The 21761-nt window shown below is 39.5% G+C and overlaps 2 protein-coding genes across 5 annotated transcripts in view; one reads left to right on the forward strand and one right to left on the reverse strand.

Annotated features, from left to right (window-relative positions):
- DENND4C (DENN domain containing 4C) overlaps positions 1-19531 on the reverse strand; it is an 80678-nt gene extending 61147 nt beyond the window's left edge. For 2 of the 3 annotated variants that reach the window (XM_037495120.2, XM_037495121.2), the window contains exons 1-2: positions 19435-19531; positions 6960-7281 (exon numbers count right to left, since the gene is read on the reverse strand). In XM_037495120.2, the coding sequence (XP_037351017.1) occupies positions 6960-7264 (305 nt within the window). In that variant the 5' untranslated portion in view covers positions 7265-7281; positions 19435-19531. Of the gene's footprint in view, positions 1-6959; positions 7282-16218; positions 16273-19434 lie in introns of those variants that run through there. The other variant, XM_054689780.1, reaches the window with a different exon arrangement.
- Positions 19532-20034: 503 nt separating this feature from the next.
- PLIN2 (perilipin 2) overlaps positions 20035-21761 on the forward strand; it is a 72816-nt gene continuing 71089 nt past the window's right edge. The window contains exon 1 of one of the 2 annotated variants that reach the window (XM_037492114.2): positions 20035-20694. The gene's annotated coding sequence lies outside the window, so the exon portion shown is untranslated. The other variant, XM_037492110.2, reaches the window with a different exon arrangement.

The following is a 21761-nucleotide window of genomic DNA, read 5'->3' on the forward strand; positions in this document are numbered from 1 at the left end:
TGGCATATGAAAAATATATAGATGGGGGCCTCCCTGGTGGTGCAGGGGTTAAAGAAAGTGCCAGACACTGCAGCCTGAGTTTGATCCCTGGCCACAAAGGGAGCAGCTCACAAGGTACAGCAGCCCTCTCCAGTCTCAACCACTGCTCCCCCTCAGCAGTGTGTTTCAGTAGATCTGCCTGTTCTGCTTCCCACACTCTCTGGTGGATCCTCTCAACACCCCTCCCCAACCCCACACCTCTGGCTTACACCCCAGTTCTTGTATGCATAAATAAATAAATCTTTAAAAAAAAGTAAAGAAAAATACATAGATCATTGAAATAGAATAGAGAATACAGAATTAATCCCTTACATTTACAGATCATTGATTTCCACAAGAATATCAAGACAATTCAGTGGTGGTAAAGAGTCTTTTCTGGGCCTCCCTGGTGACCTGCGGGTTAAGTCTCAGTGCTATCATTGTGAAGGCCAATAGCAATGGCCAGAGTTCAATGCCAGGCCAGGGAGCTACCCACATGTCACAGCAGACCTCTCCTGTCTCACCCCAATGCTCCCCTCAGCAGTGTATTTCAGTAGATCTGCCTGTTCTGTTCCCCACTCTATCTCTGGTGAATCCTCTCACCGCCCCCCCTTCTCCCTGCACCTCTGGCCTGCACTCCATTTCTTCTATGCAAAAATAAATACATAAAATCTTAAAAAAAAAAAAAAAGTAACTCCCCCCATCTTAAACAAAAAAAATGAATAGTCCTTTCAACAAATGGTGCTGGGGTAACAAGATACCTAAATGCAGAACAGGTTGGACACCTTCTTACACTACACACCAAAAATTTCAAAATGGATCAAACACTTAAATGTAAGAACTGATACTATAAAGCTTTTGGAAAAAACATAGAAATAAATCTTTGTCACTCTGAGTTACACAACACCTTCTTAGATATGACAGCAAAATAAAAGACAAAAGAAGAAACAGACTGGACTTCGAAATTTAATACTTCTGTGTTAGAATTTATACTATCAAGAAAGTGAAAAGATAATCCACAGAGTGTGAGAAAATATTTGCAAACATGTATCTAATCAGGGAATTCTTTTCAGAACATGTAAAAAACTCTTATAATGCAATATAAAAAGATAACTAATACAATTTAAAAATGGGCAAAGGGCTGACAAAGGACATATGGGAAATCTCTGTATCATCCTTATAACAACTAAAATTGTTTTAAAATAAAACACTTATTAAAATGAGTTAAGAATCTAAATTGATAATTGTCCAAAGAAGATATGCAAATGGTCAAGCACAAGAAAAGATGCTTAATATATCACTAACAGGGAATTGCAAATTAAAACCACAATGAGACACCACTTTCACATTCACTGGGATGGCTTAATCAAAAAGACAATAACAAGCGTGGAGATAAAGAGATACTGGAATTCTTATACATTGCTTGTGGAAATAAAAACTGGGAAAGTATGAGAGTCCCTCAAAGGGTTAAACATAGTTTTCATATGACCCAGCAATTCTACTCCTAGGTATACACCCAAGAGAAATAAAAACATACATTTACACCAAAAATGATCCACAAATGCTCATAACAGTATTATTCATAATATCAAATAAGTGGAAACAAGCAAATTTCAATCAACTAATGAATGGATACACAGAATGTGGACTAGCCATATAACAGAATATTGCTCAGTAATAAAAATGAATGAAATTTTGATATATGGTACAACATGGATAAACCTTACAAATATGTTGACTGAAAGAAGCCAGATAAAAAAGACAACATGATTCTGTTTACATGGAAAGTAACAGGTTTATCTATAGAAGAAAGTAGCTTAGTGGTTGCACAGAGCTAGAAAGTGGGAAGGGCTATTGAAGGCTGACTGCTGACAGGTATGGAGTTTCTTTTTAGAATGATGAAAATATTCTAAAATTGTGATAACTGTAACTGCATAAATATATTAAAGACCACTGAACTGCACACTCTAGATGGGTGAATTGTGTGAAATGCAAATTGTAACTCAATGAAGCTGCTCAAGCCCAACCAAATAAAGGTTTCCTTGCTATCTGAAAGTAGAACTTCCTATTTGACATGATTTGATAGGTTCTTTCTTAGGCTTGGGAAACTCTCAAACATTTTTTTATAAAAATTAATGTTAATAGCATCCCCTGGCCCAAAATAGTAATTGTCAAATCATACCAAATAAGAATGTTCTACTTTCCAACCACAGGGGGTACCTATATGAAAATATAGTATAGGGCCTCCCTGGTGGCTCAGCGGGTTAAACGCAGTGCTGTGAAGCTGTCCATAGTCTCTGTGGTGCGGGTTCGATCCCAGCCGGTGAGAATCCCACAGGGCACCGCACATCTCTTCAGTCTCACCCACTGCTTCCCTCAGCAGTATATTTCATCAGTCTGCCTGTTCTGTTCCCCACTCTGTCTCCGGTGAATCCTCTCACCCTCCCGCACATCTGGCTTGTACCCCAGCTCTTGCATAAAAATAAATAAAATCATAAAAAAAATAATAATAAAAATAAAATAAAATATAGTATAACATCTCTATATTTAAGTCAAGACAAGACTGATAAATGAGTAAGCAGAAATAATAATAAATACAAAAGAAATCTACTATATGATAAAGGTGATAGCTCAGTACACTGAGAAAAAAATTAACTTTTAAAATTTAATAAGCAGTGCTTCCATAACTTAATTTCCATTTGGGAAAAAAATGCAATTCTATCTATATTTACACTATAAACCAGAAAGGAGAAGTAAACAATGAAACGATACTAGTACTTTAAAATAAAACCAAGCAGTGGCCAAAGCTCAACTAAGACCCAGAATTCAGAGGCACTAAAGGAAAGAATAAGAAAATAAACAACATATGCTAAATCTTACATGAAAAAAACCACCATAAGCCAAGTTAAAAGACAGACAAACTTGGACAAAACATTGGATTGGGCTTATTTCACAAAAAGTTCACCTTCCTAGTTCATAAAAAGTCTTTTTTAAAAAATCAAAAGGTCCAAATCCTATTTTTAAAACAGAATAAATTAACAGAATAAATGGCTGACAAAAATTCAAAATCTGATCACATACTTTGTTGATGAGACTGAAGGGAAAGAACTCATAAATACTGAAGGTGGCTGCGTAAAATTCCATAACCATAATGGAAGAAAATTTGGTAACATTTAACAAAATTAAACATGTCTTCATCTTTCAATCCACCCAGTCCATTCTAGAATCTACCTAAAACTATACCTCCACATACATGGAACAACATATATGGAACAAAGTAATTTACCAATGTGTTGTTGTAAAAGGACAAGACTGAAAATAACCCAAATGTCTATCAATAGAGGTTTGACTGAACAAAGCACAGTGAATCCATACAAATAAGTACTACACAGATACTTAAAAAAAAAAAAAGATGAGAAAGATCTCAACGTTTAGATAGGGAATGATTCCCTATGATATATTGTTAGCTGAAAAAAGCAAAGTACAAAATAGTGTATACACTATTTACATTTTGCTTAAGAGGAAGAAACAGAAACACAAAAATATGTGTTTGTTTTGTAAAAACAGACAGTGAAAGGACAAATCAGAAACTGAATGAAGGAAAATAAAATTTGGATGGTCATCTATAAATCTTTATCTTAACAAACACAAAAAATAACACTGTCTTATTTACACAATACTTTATAGAGTACTGGTATTAAGTTCTATGGGAATATCAGATTTCACATATTCAATTTAAAATCCTTTCCCCAAAAAAACAACCTATTATTAATAAAAAGGTCAAAAGTCTGGCAATGATGTTTCATATTAAGTTAAATGAGATGGGTGACTGTCTTTACAGTGACTACAGGCTCTCCAAATCTAGTGTACTTAATTAGAGGATAGGGTAAAACATTTAAGTCACCAAATATTGACTATTATTTGATGTGGAGAAAAATATTAACCATGATGACTAGTTTAATGACAAACATATACTTGAACAAACCTGGATCAGCAAAATATTATAGAAATTAGAAGTCTCGAACTGCAAGATATATAATCATTTGTTGCTTAATCACTGGGATATGTTCTGAGAAACAAATCCTTAGGTGATTTTGTTGTAAAATATCAGAGAATGCAGTTACACAAACCTAGATAGTAAACCAACTACACACCAAGCTTATATGGTATAGCCTGTTGAGACCATTGTCATATATGTGATACAATCCATTACTGATCAAAACATTGTGAAGTGACACATGACTATATGAAAAAGCAAACTGCAATCTGAAAGCATCTAAGTATGACATAAATCATCACTATATTTTGCACAAATAATCTTAAAGAGCTTCACATACTTTCAATTATGAATTTATGATGAGGATATTAGGAGAAGGATGTGAAAAGACAGTCTCAACAGAGGGAACTGTAAGGACTGGAACACAAGGTAAGTACCTGGCTGGCTTCCCTTCAAGTGACATGGGTACCACCAAAATTTTATCCTATACCCATCTTTCTATGGCTATTACCTACCTTAAGAAACCCATAGAGAAAAAAAAGAACTGACAGTAAAATCACTATAGGTCTTGATTCACTCTACTGCAACCAATAATTTCTTTTTTTTTTTTTTTTAAGATTTATTTATTTATTTATACAAGCACTGGGTACAGTCAGAGGCGCGGGAGGGTGAGAGAATTCACCAGGGCAGGAAGCAGAGCAGGCAGAAGGACCGAAGTACACTGCTGAGGGGAGCAGCGGGCGGCAGGAGAGGTCTGCGCGCCATGTGGGACCTGCCTCCGGTGGCCGGGAAACAGCCGGGGATCGAAATGGCAACGCGGAGGCTTACAGGCAGCTTCGCAACCCAGCGCTCAACCACTGCACCACCGGGGAGGCCCAACCAATAATTTCTTTTCACACTTTTTTAACTTCTTTCACCCTCCTCAAAAGAAAAGTCCCATTAAAGGATAATTCAGTCACTTAATGCTTTTGACATTACCCATTCAATCTGTTTCATAATTTTGAGATGTATAGGGTTAACAGGTAAAGTTAAAATTCAGCTGTGTTTCTATATACCAAGCAAGGAACAGTCCAAGAAGGAAATTAAGAAAACAATACATTTATAATAGAATCCAAAATAACCCAATAAAATACAAAAGGATAAAACTAATCAGGGGGGAGGGGAGAGACTTGTACACTAAAAACCACAAAACGCCACTGAAAGAAATTAAGACCTAAATAAATGGGAAGACATTTAAATGTTCTTAAGTTAGAAGACAATTTGATATGGCTATACTTCCCAAATTGACCTATAAATTAAATGCAATTCTCATCAAAATTCCAATTGCACTATCTGAATAAAAGGGCAAGCTGCTCCTGATATACTTCCTGAGATGCTCTCAAACACCAAAAATATGTTTTTCTGAAGTAATGGTAATTATAACAACTATCTTAGTATTTGATAGCTATACATGGGGAAGTATTACAAGTCTTCTAAAAACACATCCTGGGGGCCTCCCTGGTGGCTCAAGGGGTTAAGCACCGCACTATGAAGCAACCCGCAGCCTCTGCAGCGCAAGTTCGATCCCCGGCCTACCAGGGAACAACCGACATGGCGCAGCAGACCTCTCCTGTCCCGCCTGCTGCTCCCCTCATCAGTGTATTTCTGTCAGTCTGTCTGTTCTGTTCCCCACTCTGTCTATGGTGAATCCTCTCACCCCCAGCAACTCTGGCCTGTACCCCAGCTCTTGTATGCATAAATAAATAAATCTTTAAAAAAAAAAAAAAAAGGTAACATACTCACAGGTTCTGGGGATTGAGATTAGACATTTAAAATAAAATAAGGGCCTCCCGGTGGCGCAGCAGTTGAGCGCTGGGCTGCGAGGCTGCCCGCAGCCTCTCCACCACCAGTTCAATCCCTGGCCACCGGCAAGGATCCCACATGGAGCGACAGACCTCTCCTATCTCGCCCGCTGCTCACCTCAGCAGTGTATTTCTTCGGTCTGCCTGTTCTATTCCCTGCTCTGGCTCTGGTGAATTCTCTCACCCTCCCACGCTTCTGACTGTACCCAGTGCTTATATAAATAAATAAATAAATCTTTTAAAATAAAATAAAAATAAAAACACATCTGTACAAAAAAGTGAACATAGACATGTTTGGAAAAAGGCATTTATAAAAAGAAAAGTGCTCTTCATTGGCTGTGGACTTCATATTAACTATTAATACATGATAAGTACACTTTTAAACTATAAATATTTTTCTCCTATCACAAAACAAAACCACACAGCACAACTGTATAATGCTCCTCTGTTAAAAAATTCAGGGTTTGCCAAAAATCATTACATAATTTAAATAGCACCTTACAAACAACTGTCTGTTATTACAGTTTCTTGTTCTTTTATATTTAATTAATAAGCTTATCTGAAAGGTACAAAACAAATGGATTCATATTTCCAAACTAATGCCTTCATTTCAACATCCTTTTAAAAGAAAATGATCTAACGATTCAAATACAATGCCAAGAAGTTCAGTAAAAGTAGAGAGTGATATGCAGTATCTTACTATCACTGGTGCTGAGGTAACAGTAATACAACCATCAAGACTATCAAGTTTCGGGCCTCCCTGGTGGCGCAAGGGGTTAAGCACCGCCCTATGAAGCAATCCACAGCCTCTGCAGCACGAGTTCATTCCCCGGCCAGACAGAGAGAAACCCACATGGCAAAGCAGACCTCTCCTGTCTCGCCCACTGCTCCCCTCAGCAGTGTATTTCAGTCCGTCTGCCTGTTCTGCTCCCCGCTTTGTCTCTGATGAATCCTCTCACCCCCTCCCATCTCTGGCCTGTACCCCAACTCTTGTATGCATAAATAAATCTTTTAAAAAAAAAAGAATATCAAGTTTCTATTCCCCTGTACCACAAATTTTATTCCCCTCACTATAGCAAAAAAAAAAAGAGTAAGTACCATACCCAATGTCAGTAAGGGGTGGTTTATCTCTCCCTCTCTTATAACAAAGGAAAAGTTCTGGACTTTTCAGACTTCCATAGTTCAAGTTTGCTTGGAGAGCTGATGGAGTGGCTTCGACACAGGTGTAACCTTCAGGTACTGTTTCCCCAGCTGATTTGATAATAACTGCAATGTCTGTAATTGGAGCTTTAGGTCCAGTTGACTTAGTATCTAAGCGATTTATTTCTTGATCCAAAAGAAGAGATGTGTCAGTGAGGCCTGCCACGACAAAGTAGTCTGTCACTCTAGGCCCTTTGTCTTCTATCATGGCTGCTATTTTATTTCCTAGAATAAGGAAAAAAAAAAAAAGACATTGATTTATTTTGACTCACTAAAATTACGTGCAACTTAACTGTGATCAACTAGCCACTTTCCAGTTGAATTTATAATTGAATTGTCATTCTGTAGAAAAAGCCTGCTTTGGTATCATCTTCTCTGTTTTCACCTTCTATAACAGTACACATTTATAGCATCAACTCATCTGAACAGCAACTCTGATGCTTTCATCTGCCTAAGGTTATGTTAAGAATAATCACACTGTCGGGGCCTCCCTGGTGGTGCAGCGGTTGAGCGCTGGGCAGCAAAGCTGCCCGCAGCCTCTGCAGCACAGGTTCGATCCCGAGCCGCCGGGTGAGGTTCCCGCATGGCGCGCAGACCTCTCCTGCCACCCGCTGCTCCCCTCAGCAGTGTACTTCGGTCCTTCTGCCTGCTCTGCTTCCTGCTCTGGCTCTGGTAAATTCTGTCACCCTCCCCCGCTTCTGACTGTACCCAATGCTTGTATAAATAAATCTTAAAAAAAAAAAAAAAAGATTAATCACACTGTCAGAGATGAGCTATGGTGCTTTCCTTGGAGTAAAAGGCACTTAATGAACAATACTCAGGCTATTTAAAAAATCATTCTCTTTTAAGTTACAGAATTCCCAGAACTAAGTTTGACATTTCAACAAACAAATTGAGTATGTCATGAATAAGTCAGGTCTAGCACAAACAAAAATAAATAGTAACATATTTATTTACTTATTTTTTGATTCTAGAAATCTTTTTTTATATATATATATATAAGATTTATTTATTTATTTATTCAAGCACTGGGTACAGTCAGAAGCACGGGAGGGTGAGAGAATTCACCAGAGCCAGAGGGGAGAGCAGAGCAGGAAGACTGACGAAGTACACTGCTGAGGGGAGCAGCGGGTGGCAGGCGAGGTCTGCGCGCCATGTGGGACCCTTGCCTGGCGGCTGGGGATTGAACCGGCGCTGCAGAGGCTGCAGGCAGCTTCGCAACCCAACGCTCAACCGCTGCGTCACCAGGGAGGCCCAGTAACATATTTAAACCAGTTTCTTAACAATAAAACTATGAGTATATCCCTAATAGGTATGAAACTTTATGTAAACACCATGTAAAATAAGTGGTTTTAAGAATCATTAAATATTTCAAACATAAACATAAAAAAACACAAACACAACCAAAGACAAAATTATATAAAATACACATTAAGAGACTTGGTCTTACATGTTAGAAACCTAAAGAACATGAACACTGAAACAAGACTTCTATTATCTTTAAACTCAGTAAAATAAAATAAAGCTTCTGAGGTTTTAAATATTTCTATAGGTTTTATGTGCTTTTAAAAAACATTTAAGTAAGGGGCTTCCCCGGTGGCGCAAGGGGTTAAGACGCAACCTATGAAGCTCTCCACAGCCACTGCAGCACGAGTTTGATCCCCGGCCAGGGAGCTGCCCACATGGCGCAGCAGACCTCTCCTGACTTGCCCGTTGGGCGAGTCCTGACTCCCCTCAGCAGTGTATTTCAGTCAGTCTGCTTGTTCTGTTTCCCACTCTGTCTCTGGTGAATCCTCTTACCCCCCCCACAACTCTAGCCTGTACCCCAGTTCTTGTATGCATAAATAAATAAATCTTATTAAAAATTTTAAGTAAAATGCTCTTATTTATAGCATTTTGGTACGTTTTCACAAATGTATACATCTGTGAAACCATTACCATCATCAAGACAGTGAACATAACCATCAATACCCAGAATTTCCTGGTACCCCTTTCATTACCTTTCCTTTCCCAGGCAATGAGTGATTTACTTTCTACCACTATAGATTCATTTCTAGAATTGACACAAATCAAATCATACACTATGTAGTCTTTCTTCTTTCACTCATCATAATTATTTTGAGATTCATCCACGTTGTTTATATCAGTAAGTTCACCCTTTTTTGTTACTCAGTATTAGTCTACTGATTGAAAATACCACAATATGTCTATCCACTCACCTTTACAGACATCTGGGTTATTTTGAGTTTCAGTGTTACATGTAAGTCTGTCACATAAACACCCATATACAAACCTTATGGACATATGTTTTCATTTATTTTGGGTAAATTCTTGGGTTAAGCTGTATTTATTACCTGGAAGGTGTATATAGTTCTAAAAAACTGCCAAATCATTTTGTAGAATATACCATTTTACATTCCTACCATCACTGTATGAGAGTTCTGATTGTTCCACACTCTCTCCAACATGCTAAAAGTTGCACCATTAAATAGTCTAATACCTCTATAATAACATATAACTGCAGTTTAATTTGCATCTTTCCAATACTAGTGATACTGAGCATTATTTCATGTGTCTATTTTCCACTCATGTATTTTCTTCAGGGAAGTTTCTGTTCAAATTTTTGCCCATTTTTGACTGAGTTGTTTGTTTACTCATCATTGAGTTTTAAAAGTTCTTTATTCCAGAGACTATCTGCTCTACAAATAGTTTCTCCAGTTTGTGGCATGTCTTTTTATTCTCTAATGGTAATTTTTGAAAAGCAGAAGTTTTTATTTTTGATGAAAACCACTTTGTTAATCTATTCTTCTATGGATCATGCTTGTGGAATCATTATTTATTAGTACCACATGGTTTTGATTACTGTAGCTTTATAATAAAGCTTGAAATCTTGTAGTTAGTCTTTAACTTTGTCCTTCTTCAAAAACTGCTTTGACTATTCTAGATCCTTTGCACTGCAATAAGCATTTTGGAATTAGTTTGCAAACATCAACCCTCCAAGAAAAATCTACTAGGATTTTAAAGGGAATTGTGTTGAATCTGTAGAGTCAAGATTTAAATTAAACATAATATTGAGTCTTCCAGCTGAAGAATAATGTTTATCCATGCATTTATTTATATCTTAAAATTTCTCTAAATGAAAATTCCCAATTTACAACACATAAGTCTTTCACATCTTTTGTCAGATTTACCTTAAGTGCTTAATTTAGATGCTATTGTAAATGATATTGTTTGCCTTTTCCATCTCCAATTGTTCACTGCTACTATACAGAAATATAATTTTTATATGCTGATCTTGTATAGTACAATCTTACTAAAGGTGCTTATTAGTTCCAGAGCTTTGTTGTAGATGTCATAAATTTTCTACATAGGTAATAACGTGTCTGTAAATAACAACAATTTCACTTCTTTTTTTCCAGTGTAGGTTACCTTTTTTTTTTTAATTGCTTATAGCATTGACTAGTATTCAAGAGAAATGGTAAGCGAAGAAGCTAGTAATGACTAAAAGCACCTGAAAAGACACTCAACATTATCAGTCATAGCAGAATTATTCACAATAGCCAAAAGGAAGAAATAAACCATGTTTATCAATAAAAGAATGGCTAAACAAAATGTGGTTTATCCGCATTTTATCCACAATGTAATATTATTCAGTTATAAAAGGAATTAAATTTTTTTTTTTAAAGATTTATTTATTAATTTATTTATACAAGCACTGGGTACAGTCAGAAGCGCGGGAGGGTGAGAGAATTCACCAGAGCCAGAGCGGGGAGCAGAGCAGGCAGAAGGACCGAAGTACACTGCTGAGGGGAGCAGCGGGAGGCAGGAGAGGTCTGCGCGCCATGTGGGACCCTCCTCCGGTGGCCGGGGAGCAGCCGGGGATCGAACCGGCGCCGCAGAGGCTACGGGCAGCTTCGCAACCCAGCGCTCAACCGCTGCGCCACCAGGGGAAGCCAAAAGGAATTAAATTTTGATCAATGATACAACATGGATGAACACAGAAAGCCTTATGCTAAGTGAAATAAGCCAGACATGGAAGACAAATTGATATGATTTGACTTATATGAAGTACCTAAAATAGGCAAATTCATAAAAAGAAACTAAAAGCATGGAGGTTACAAGGAGAGGGAACAATGTGGAGTTACTTTTTAAGGGTACAGAATTTAGGTTGGTAATGATGGAAAAGTTCTGGGCAGGACAGTGGTAAGGGCTACACAATTACTAATGCATTTAATACACAAGTACTAATGCATTTAATGCCTCTGAGTCGCACACTCCCAAATAATTACAATTATGAGTATTCTGTATACTTTGCACACACACACACACAAAAGTATCTCAAAAGGATCTCTCCTTATCAAATGTTTCATCTTCTGTTAAGTTATAAAATAAATTGCCGAAGTCCACTTTCTGGAGCAGAGTATAAAACTGCCTGCGTAACTACTGTTATATGTTACCTTTGATCTTTTGAAAAGAATATGCCAACTTACCATAGTATAAGTATTATATTTATGGTCGAATGGATGATATAATTGTAATTATATTTATTGTGTTAGAGGGACAACTGCAAGGAGGTTGCTCTGATACATACTTCTTTGAAATAAATAAATGGAAAGAGAGAAGTGGAAACCTCTATTTGAGGTTTTTATCAGAAACAGATGTTGTATTTCATCACACAATTTCTTTATCATACACTAACACATATGGGTTTTTTTTACCTGTTATTTAATAAATCAAACACACTGATTAATTTTCAGGTTATTACCAAACTCCGCAATTCTGAGATAAACCTGACTCAATCATGATATATTATTCTTTTTATGTAGTCTTAAATTATATTCCTTAAAAATTTTTTTCAAATACTATATATATATTAATAAGAGATATTGGATGGTAGTTTTCTTATCTGGTTTTGGTATCCATTTAATGCTAGTCTCACAGAATGAAATTAAGAGAGAATTTCTTCCCCTTCAACTTTCTGGAAGAGTTTGTCACTGATAAATGTCTTCCTTAAATGTATGGTAAAATTCACCTGTGAAATGATCTGGATTCTATCTGATGGTTAGGGTTTTAAATACGAATTCAATTTCTTTAACAAAATAGAGTTATTCCAGCTTCTTCTTGAGTTAACTTTTGAAGTTTGTATCTCTCTTGTTCATTCAGGCTGCTACAACAGAATAGCATAAAGGTGACTCACAGCAACAGAGATTTATTTCTCACAGTTCCAGAGACTAGGAAGTTCACTGTTCTAGCAATTATTAAGAGAGTTGTAATGAAATCTCTGATTATAATGGTAAATTTTTCTATTTTTCCTTACAGTTCCATCAGTTTTTTTGCATCATGTATTTTCAAGCTTTTGTTATTAAGGGCATTAAACTTTTAGAAGACATCTTTTTGATCAACTGACCCCTTTATAATCATGCAATGATCTTCTTTACCTCTGATAAAAATTCCATACTTTGAAAAAGTCTATACTAACAAAAGCTTCTGAATTGAAATATTTGTTTAAAAAAACTAATTTAGAAATATAATTCAATAGTTAAATTTCACTTTCCAACTATAGCTAAGATAATCTTTCAGAATTAATTTCATTTCACTTTACGTATTTCAACAAATAAACACTGTTAACATCAACAAATTACTGTTAACCTCAATTTACTAAATGTAGTTAGTTTATAAGATTACTCTCATTATAAAAGATTTGTTTTTAAGTTTCAAATGTATCTGCTGCTTGGTGGTGTTCCAAACCATGCAGAATGAATGATGAACTTTGTTTAAGTCATAAAGTACAGTATAATCAAAGTTATTTGCTACATTTAAACATTTAAAATAGGGCCTTGCTGATTCCATTTAGAAAGCATTATCAATATCAGTAATGCTGGCTGGGTCACAGAATTACAAATTTTAAAAGGTAACTTATTTCAGATAAAATCAGTTCCTTTTTTTTTTTTTTTTTCAGAACACAAGCAATGTAACTCTCTACTGTTGCACCTGCCACTGTAAGTTTTGTGAAGGAAGATTGTGACCAAGAGTTGCAAACACAAATACCTGAAGAGGTCGAGCAGGATATAAGAAGAATCCTGGGAACTAGAAAAGGCAAGCAGCCACTTCTAGTCAGACTTACTTAATTGTTGCCATCTGGACTTGGCAAAATGAGAATTTTGGGGGTTTTGCCTTTTTAAAAATAAGTCAGAAATCAAAGAATGGCTGTGATATGGAGTCATTTTTTGGTGAATGAAAGGCTCACACTCACAAAGGGGATCTAATTCCTGGGGAAAGTACTGGTGAGGAGAATGCATACAACCAGGCATATAAAACAGAGGGGCTTTCCTCCAGAAAACAATAGGATACTGGGGAGCAGATATCCATAGTCAAGTGCTGGGGAGCTAAAAGAGGCTGGCAAGGGCAAACATCAACAGCTAGAAATCAACCCAAGAGCCAGGGCCTAGGGCCTCCCTGATGGCACAGGGGTTAAGTCTCAACACTATGAAGCTACTAGCAGCCACTGAAAAAACGAGTTCAATCCCCAACCCGGGAGCTAACCCACATGGAGCAGCAGACCTCTCCTGTCTGGCCAACTGGTCCCCAAGCAGTGTATTTCAGTAGATCTGCCTGTTCTGCTCCCTGGTATCTCTTCTGAGTCCTCTCACCTCCCTGCACCTCTGGCCTACACCCCTGTTCTTGTATGCATAAATAAATAAAATAAATCTTAAAAAAAATTAAGGAAATCTGAATATACTATATACTTTAGTTAATAACAATTATCATTGTAAGTTAATTAATAGTAATAAATGTATCACACTAATGTAAGATGTAAAATATAGGAGCAATTTGTCTGTAAATTGAAAACTATTCTAAAAAAGTCTATTTTCAAAAAGGTAAATGAATACAAAGAGGAGCTATAACATGACAATTTTAATCATAAGAAAGCTAAAGTGGTCATATTAATAACAGGCAAATGAAGACTTCAGAGCAGGAGATAAAGAAAAGCATTTTATAATAACAGTAAGATAATTAATTCATCAAGACACAACAATCCTGAACATGTATACATCTAACAAGAAAGGTTGTAAAAGTATATGGAGCAAAAACTGACAGAACTGAAACGAGAAATAAAATAAAATGAAATAAACTCACAATTACAGAGAGTTCAACACTTCTCAATCAGTACTTCATAGAAAATCAGTAAGATACAAAAAAATTTGAAAAACACTGTTAACTAACTTGACATAATCAATTTATAGAACACATTGCCACAAAAGCAAAATACACATACACATTCTATTCAAGTATACACAGAACACTCACCAAGATAAATCACATGTTAGCATATAAAAACAAGGATAAATTTAAATAAATATATATATAATACAGAACATCTTTTCTGACTACAATGGAATTAAATTTGGAATCAATAAAAGAAAGATACCTTTTTTTTTAAAGATTTATTTATTTTTATACAAGAACCGGGGTACAGGCCAGATGTACAGGAGGGTGACACGATTCACCAGGACAGAGCAGGGAGCAGAACAGACAGACTGACAAAATACACTGCTGAGGGGAGCAGAGGGTGAGACAGAAGAGGTCTGCTGCACCATGTGGGATTCTCCCAGGCTGGCCGAGATCAAACCAGCGCTGCAGAGGCTGCGGACAGCTTCACAGTGCGGCGCTCAACAGCCTGCACCACCAAGGAGGCCCGAAAGATATAAAATTCCCCAAGTATTTAGAAATTAAATAGCCCTTTTCTAAAAAGTAAAGGATTAAAAATTAGAAATCAGGGCCTCCCTGGTGGCGCAAGGGGTTAAGTCTCAACACTAAGAAGCTATCTGTAGCCACTGAAACACAAGGTCAATCCCCAAACAAAGAGGTGACACACATGGCGCAGCAGACCTCTCCTGTCTGGCCCTCTGCGCCCCTCAGCAGTGTATTTCAGTAGATCTGAATGTTCTGCTCCCCACTCTGTCTCTGGTGAATCCTCTCACCCTGCCCGCGCCCACCCTTCCATCTCTGGCCTGCACCCCAGTTCTTGTATGCATAAATAAATAAATCTTTAAAAAAAATTAGCAAAGGAATATTATAAAAATTTTCATGGCAATAAACAACTCTGATGAAATGAACAAATTCTTCAAGACATAAATTACCAAGACTGACATAAGAAACAGAAAGCTTAAATAGCCCTGCATTTTAGGATTGCCAGCAACTGCCAGAAATAGGAAGTGGCTAGCAAGAATTCTTTCCTTGAGCCTTCAGAGTGAGCATATGTCCCTGCTGTCACCTTGATTTGAGATTTGTAGTTTCTATTCTGTGAAAATACTCTTGCTTTAAACCACATGGGTTTGTGGTGATCTGTTATGACAGCCCTAGGGAACCCACTATATATATGAGAATATATTTTGAATACAGTAAAACTTAAAAGGGTATTAAATTTAATGTCACTAATTGTTAATTCTAGTGGGGGGCTACAAGAAAATTTTAAATTACATATTTTTCCTACATTATATTTCTAGTGAACAGCACTACTTCCTTAGTGGGAGAAAAGCAAGGAAAAACAGACAGCATACTAACCATAACCTGTCTCATCTTTCTCTACAAACATGATTATGCATGAAGAAAACCCTAAGGTAGCGACATAAAAGCTACTAGGACTAAAAGGAAAATTTAATAAGATACAGAGCAAAAACTGAAAAGAGAAATAAAATGAGCCACAATTGACAAAATTTACCATTTACAAAAGAATAAGTTGCTGGCCCCCCCTGGTGGCCTAGGGGTGACCCTGGGCAGCTAACCCACATATGGAGCCGCAGATCTCTCCTGTCTCTCTGGCTGCTTCCCTTAGCATATTTCAGTAAATCTTATACCCCAGTTCTTCTATGTATAAATAAATAAAAGAATAAGTTGCATTTTTATATATTATCAACAAATAAAAAAAGAACTATCAATACGTCTTTTTGAATTCCTTTAAACATGTTATATTCTTTTTCAATTAAAAGTTTTCAAGTGCAGGGCCTCCCCGGTGGCGCAGCGGTTGAGCGCTGGGTTGCGAAGCTGCCCGCAGCCTCTGCGGCGCCGGTTCGATCCCCGGCTGCTCCCCGGCCACCAGAGGAGGGTCCCACATGGCACGCAGACCTCTCCTGCCGCCCGCTGCTCCCCTCAGCAGTGTACCTCGGTCCTTCTGCCTGCTCTGCTCCCGGCTCTGGCTCTGGTGAATTCTCTCACCCTCCCGTGCTTCTGACTGTACCCAGTGCATGTACAAACGAAACAAACGAACAAACAAACAAATAAATAAATAAAACATGCCTCTATAAAAAAGAAAAAAAAAAAAGTTTTCAAGTGCAACATTAAGCACTATTCTACTTAAATGTATTCTGTACTGACTTAAGTAGGAAAAAAATAGGTTTTTAAATTACCTAACTTCTTCGCACAAAATACCATTTTTAAATTTCAAAGGATAAAAGTATTTCATTTGGGGATTTACTAAAAACTGATGTTAAAGAGCTGCCATTTTAATTCAGCTATAAAACTTTTTCCTCAAATTCTAACTCTTATATAGGTTATCTCAATTCCAACAAGACACCCCATTAAGACAAGTCTGCCAACCTGACAACATGAAGTAGATACAAATTACAGCACCAGTAGAAAAGATAAAATTTTAATTCACAAGATATATGCACCCCCGCCCCCCAATGTTCACAGCAGTATGATCACAATAGCCAAGACATGAAATTCACCTATCAACAGATGACTGGATAAAGATGTGGTATATATACTCAATGGAAGACCACTTAGCTCTTTAAAAAGATGAAATTGTGCCTTTTGTGGCAATATGATTGGAACTTGAAGATGATTATGCTAAATGAAATAAGTCAGAAAACAAAAGAGAATTACCAGATGGTTTCGCTGATTTGTGTTATATAAATAACCAAAGAAATTAAACTGGAAAAACACAACAAAAATAACTGTAAGACTGAAAATACAATGGTGGGGGAAGAGATATAAAGGAGAGGAAGAGCTAATGTGACATTGCAGTGGTACAGGAGCCACTGTTAGTGGATGAGTGAAGCAGGTGTACACATTAGGCTGCAAAGTTGTACTCCCAAAATTAGTTATGTAAATAAGTAGTAATCACTATAATATAATTTAAAATAAAGAAAAATATTACTTTGTGTATTATGAAAGCATATTTGCCCTTAATATTTAAATTTCATCAAGCATATTATATTGGAAACTCACAACATAACAAATTTGTTTTGCAAATCAGACCAAATGAAAACTTGCCTCTGACTCAGCAGCTTTCCTTTTTACTTTATAACCTGTACTTAAATTGCAAGGTTAGGACTGACACCTAACTGTCAAACTGAGCAGCAAAGCCAATGAGCTACCAATATTTGCCTTGGCAGAAAGTAGCAAAAATATGAGATGTTTCGGCCTTAAATGGTAGATATGTAAAAGCAAACTGCACCTTGCAGGATGATTATCATGCAGTCCCGTATATAGCTACAAGTTAGCATTTCTTGTAGATACTTAACTTGTTTCTTTATAGATAGCACCTCAACCAAATCACCTTCCACTTCAGACATCATGAATTGTTACAGCCTAAACACCACTGCAGTTCCATGTAATTTAAAACATTTGCCTTTTAAGAACAGTCTCCACACACCAACTCTACTGCCAATTTCTTCAGCTGTAAGCTCAAGTTTATACCACAGAATACCATATTTACGTTCAACACCAGAATGCACCGTTTAAAAATTATACAGGAATAAATTTACTCCAATATACAAGTTTAACATTTCTAACATCATAGCGTTTCTATTGTCCAAATTAACAAGTCTACTCAGTAGTACACTTAGTATGGTGCTACATGGCAAAGTCATCAGTTCACTAAAATCAGTAGGTACAAAAGAGCACGTCTCTAACCCCAACAAACTATTTTGCAGAAAATCCACAGTAGATACCAATAAGGGAAAAGTGTGGATTGAGTTTGCCATTATTAGAAAAAGGAGTCAAAGCAAGCTTACGTAATAGGCAGAACATCTGCATGAATACAAATCTAAGTTCATTTCTGAGTTTCCAGTCTCAAATCAAGAGAATTTACCAACTTTAAGCAGGAATACAAAGAACAAGTCAGAAAATAAAATACAGGATTTTTTCACATGGTTACATTTATCAAGAACAGTATCCTTTAATGCTCAGAGATGTTTTCCCTTTTGCAACTAACGTTGTTGTTATCACATATAGAAAAAAATCATACACTGCTCTGCACTTCAAATAACTTAAAACACATGATCATCTCAAATCGAATATTTCTGAGAACGCCTTAGCACTAACAATCTCCCCGATTTTACTATACCCTTCACTTTCCAAACAGGGAAGCCAGAAAGGATGATCTATTCCTACCAAAAGTATGTGTGGCTAGAACACCGGTTTGCACGCAATTACGCAGGTTCCATAAATCAATTTCCCAAACTTCAATGCTTGACAATTTCTCTGAGGCAAAACGAGGGTAGATTACTAGAGATGACTTTCCCTTGCCTTTGCACAAGTGACCGCTCTAAATATTCCCGTGTGAAACAAACACCTAATGGGGCTTGGGGAACACTATTTAAAAACTGGGTCGTCCCTTATTTGTGCTCAAGAGACATGGTCTTGGGGAGGTAAAAGATCTCTGAAGCAGAAAAAGGGAGGAAAAAAAAAAAAAAACCACATGAGGGCATCTCCAATGCAGAAGTTACAGCTCTTTACAAGACTTAGCACCAGGGGCTCATTAGTCGGTTTTATTTGTGTTTAGTCACTCGGAGTTGAATGGAATCTGCCTTCTTAAAAAGCCCTTTGCAACAAAGACGCCCTGAGGAATGGCCACTGTAAGGTGGAGGAGGCAATGCCCTCAATTCACCTGCGACACACCTGCCGGACCCCTACTTCGCCCCTCTTGCCTCCACCCCACTGTCCCCCGCCCTTTCTCCAGGGCCCTGGCCCTAGATCACCGCACGCAGGGTCCGTGCCTGTTCCAGCCGCACCCCAAGACCCAACACCCCGGCGGCCCTGACCCCCGAGCTCCCTCGGGCCCAGATGCCTCGCGCCTCCACGCGAGTGGCCCTGAGCAGCACGGGCGGCGGCGCTGGAGGCCCTTCCTGGCGCAGCCTCACCCCCATCCTACCCCACAGGCACTGGGGACTCCCCGCCCCCGGAAACTGCAGAAAACTAGGCCGGGAGAGCCAGCCCCAGCCTCTCCCCGCCTCCTCGGCGACCCCCCGCGGGCCGGCCATTGGAACCCAGCTCGCAGCGCTGCTACCTGCCCGGCGCTGCCCTCCCCGGGGTGCGGGCCGGCGAGGCGCAGCGCCCGGCCGCCCCGCCACGGGCCTTGCACGGCGGACTCACCTGTCGCCCGCTCCTGCCTCAGCGGCCGCCCGATGCAGACCCTCCCGGGCGCATGAAACCGCCGGCTCCGCGGCCTGGGCGCCCTCGGCAGCGCCGGGCGGGGACTCGCTCCCGGGGCCGCCGCCGCCTGCACGGGCCGCTCTGCGCCTGCGCGGCCTCCCGGGCTGGGGCTCCAGGGGCGCAGCGCGCAGCGCGGGGTAACGGCCGGGAGCCGCGGCCGGCGCCAGCTCCGGGGCGCACCGCGGCCGGGGGGTGCGGGCGGCGGGTCGCCTAGGAGCTGCCCGCGGCGCGGCCGCCCCGACGGCGGACGGCCATGTTTCTGTTCCCGTTTTCTTTTTCTCCCCCTCCTTCCGCCCCTTTCCACAGACCAGCACTTTCCCTCCCCCCCCAAACCCCTTTCCGACTGCGGGGGCGGGTGGAAAGGGCGTGGGGGAGGGATGGGGGAAAGGGAGGGCCGGGGGCGGGGCGGCGCGCCAGTCCCGCCCCCGGGGAGGGTCGTGCCCGGCGGCCGCGGCTGCCCGGCCCTGGCGCGTGGGGGCCCCGCCGGGCCGGCCTGCGGACCGCCCCCCTCCGCCGCGGGGCGGTGGGTCCTGAACGGAAAAGAAACTGGGGTGAGGGACCCCGGGCAATGTTTTACAGCCCTGCGTGCAGCGCTCAGACGGGCGCTGTTTGTGGGTGTATTTGCTTTGACGTGTGGCAGGTGGCGGCTGCTCCACCTGAGATTTTCTTTTTCTTTTTTATTTTTTTGGAAGATTTATTTATGCATGCAAGAACTGGGGTACAGACCGAGGTGTGGGGATGTGAGGATTCACCCGAGTGGGGAGCAGAACAGGCAGATTGAGGGAAATACACTGAGGAGAGGAGCAGCAGCGAGTGAGACAGGAGAGGTCTGCTGTGCCGTGGGGGTAGCTCCCTGGGCGGCTGGGGATCGAACTCGTGCTGCAGACAGAGGCTGCGGACAGCGTCACAGATTGCTTCTGAATCCCTTGCCTCACCAGGGAGGCCCTCCATCTGTGATTTTCAAGGACGGGGAAAGTGACGCCAAGTGGCGCAGTCACTGGGTAAAGTATCGGTGGATGAAGGTCTTCGGAACAGAAGCTTCATTCTCAGAGGAAGAGTTGGGATTCCTGGCCGGGAATCCAGACCTGCCGACTAGAGCTGCTCGAAGCCCCGTCTCTGCTGCAGCGCCCCTTTGAGAGTCCTTGGCCGCGCTGCGTGTCGCTTGCTCGGCCGGCTCCGAAAAAGGAAATCGTGGTTTAAGTAAGTCTTCCCCAGCATCCGAAGTAAGTGCAGCCTCCTACACAGAGGCAAGCATGTTCGATCTCTCGATGCAAATTTTGCGGTCTAGTTCTGGAGTTATTGTAGTGAGAAAGAGAGACAAATTAGGAGAGCTTTTTTTTTTTTTACCCCCTTGGCAAAAAAGAGAAAGTTGGCCAGTGACTTTGCAGATTCCATAGCAGGTCAGAATTAGAACTGGTGAGGTTTGTGCATCTCTGGTGAGTGTCCCCATGTAGAATAGCCATTTTCCTGAGAGTTACTCAGTCCTTATTCAATGTGGATTTTTGCTAAAAAGTGTGAAATTGCACTTAAATCATAGTCCCCTGTTGTCAATACTTCTGAAATTTATTGCATGTATGAATAATAGCAGAAGCCATTTTCCTAACCACATTAACAGTCAGAATCTGTTTAGTAGAAATGCACAGCAATAGAGAGAAGGGTTATTATCAACAAGAGTTTTCAGTCACAGTGGAAACCAGCGCCTTGACAATGACAGCCTGGACAGAACTTTTAAAAGGAATTTTAATGTATCAAAATTTAGCTTGTGGACTTCTTGTCCTTCCTCAAGTGCAAATTAATTGTAAAAACATTTAATATAAAAAAGACTTCTTAATGGATACACTTCATTAGCAGTAATAGATTTAGAGCTTTTTCCTCTTCATGGTATTTTGCACCCACAGAAATGAAAATAAATTGGAGGAAATCAGCAAATCTCTTCATTTGATTGACAGGTTTTTTTCAATTTGCAATGTAGGATTTTAAAATGTATTTCTTTCACTGTCATAGATTTTTATTGCCACTTTCTATTCAAAATGTCATAGACTAACCTTGAGTGTTTGGGTCATTATTATTTATTTATTTATTCATTTATTTATTTATTTATTTATTTACATCTTTGTTCATTTTTACATAATGTCTGATTTATCCCCTCAAGTGTAGTCCCCATAAAATTCCCACCACCAAATTATCTGTGAGCTGTCACCACAGGCTCTTGTGATTTTCCCTCCCCTGTTTGGTGGATCATAACTTTTTAAGGTTTCTATTCTTAG

The sequence above is a fragment of the Talpa occidentalis genome, unplaced genomic scaffold (assembly GCF_014898055.3).
Source record: "Talpa occidentalis isolate TD23 unplaced genomic scaffold, MPIMG_talOcc4v2.1 talOcc4.7, whole genome shotgun sequence".
Classification (NCBI taxonomy): domain Eukaryota; kingdom Metazoa; phylum Chordata; class Mammalia; order Eulipotyphla; family Talpidae; genus Talpa; species Talpa occidentalis.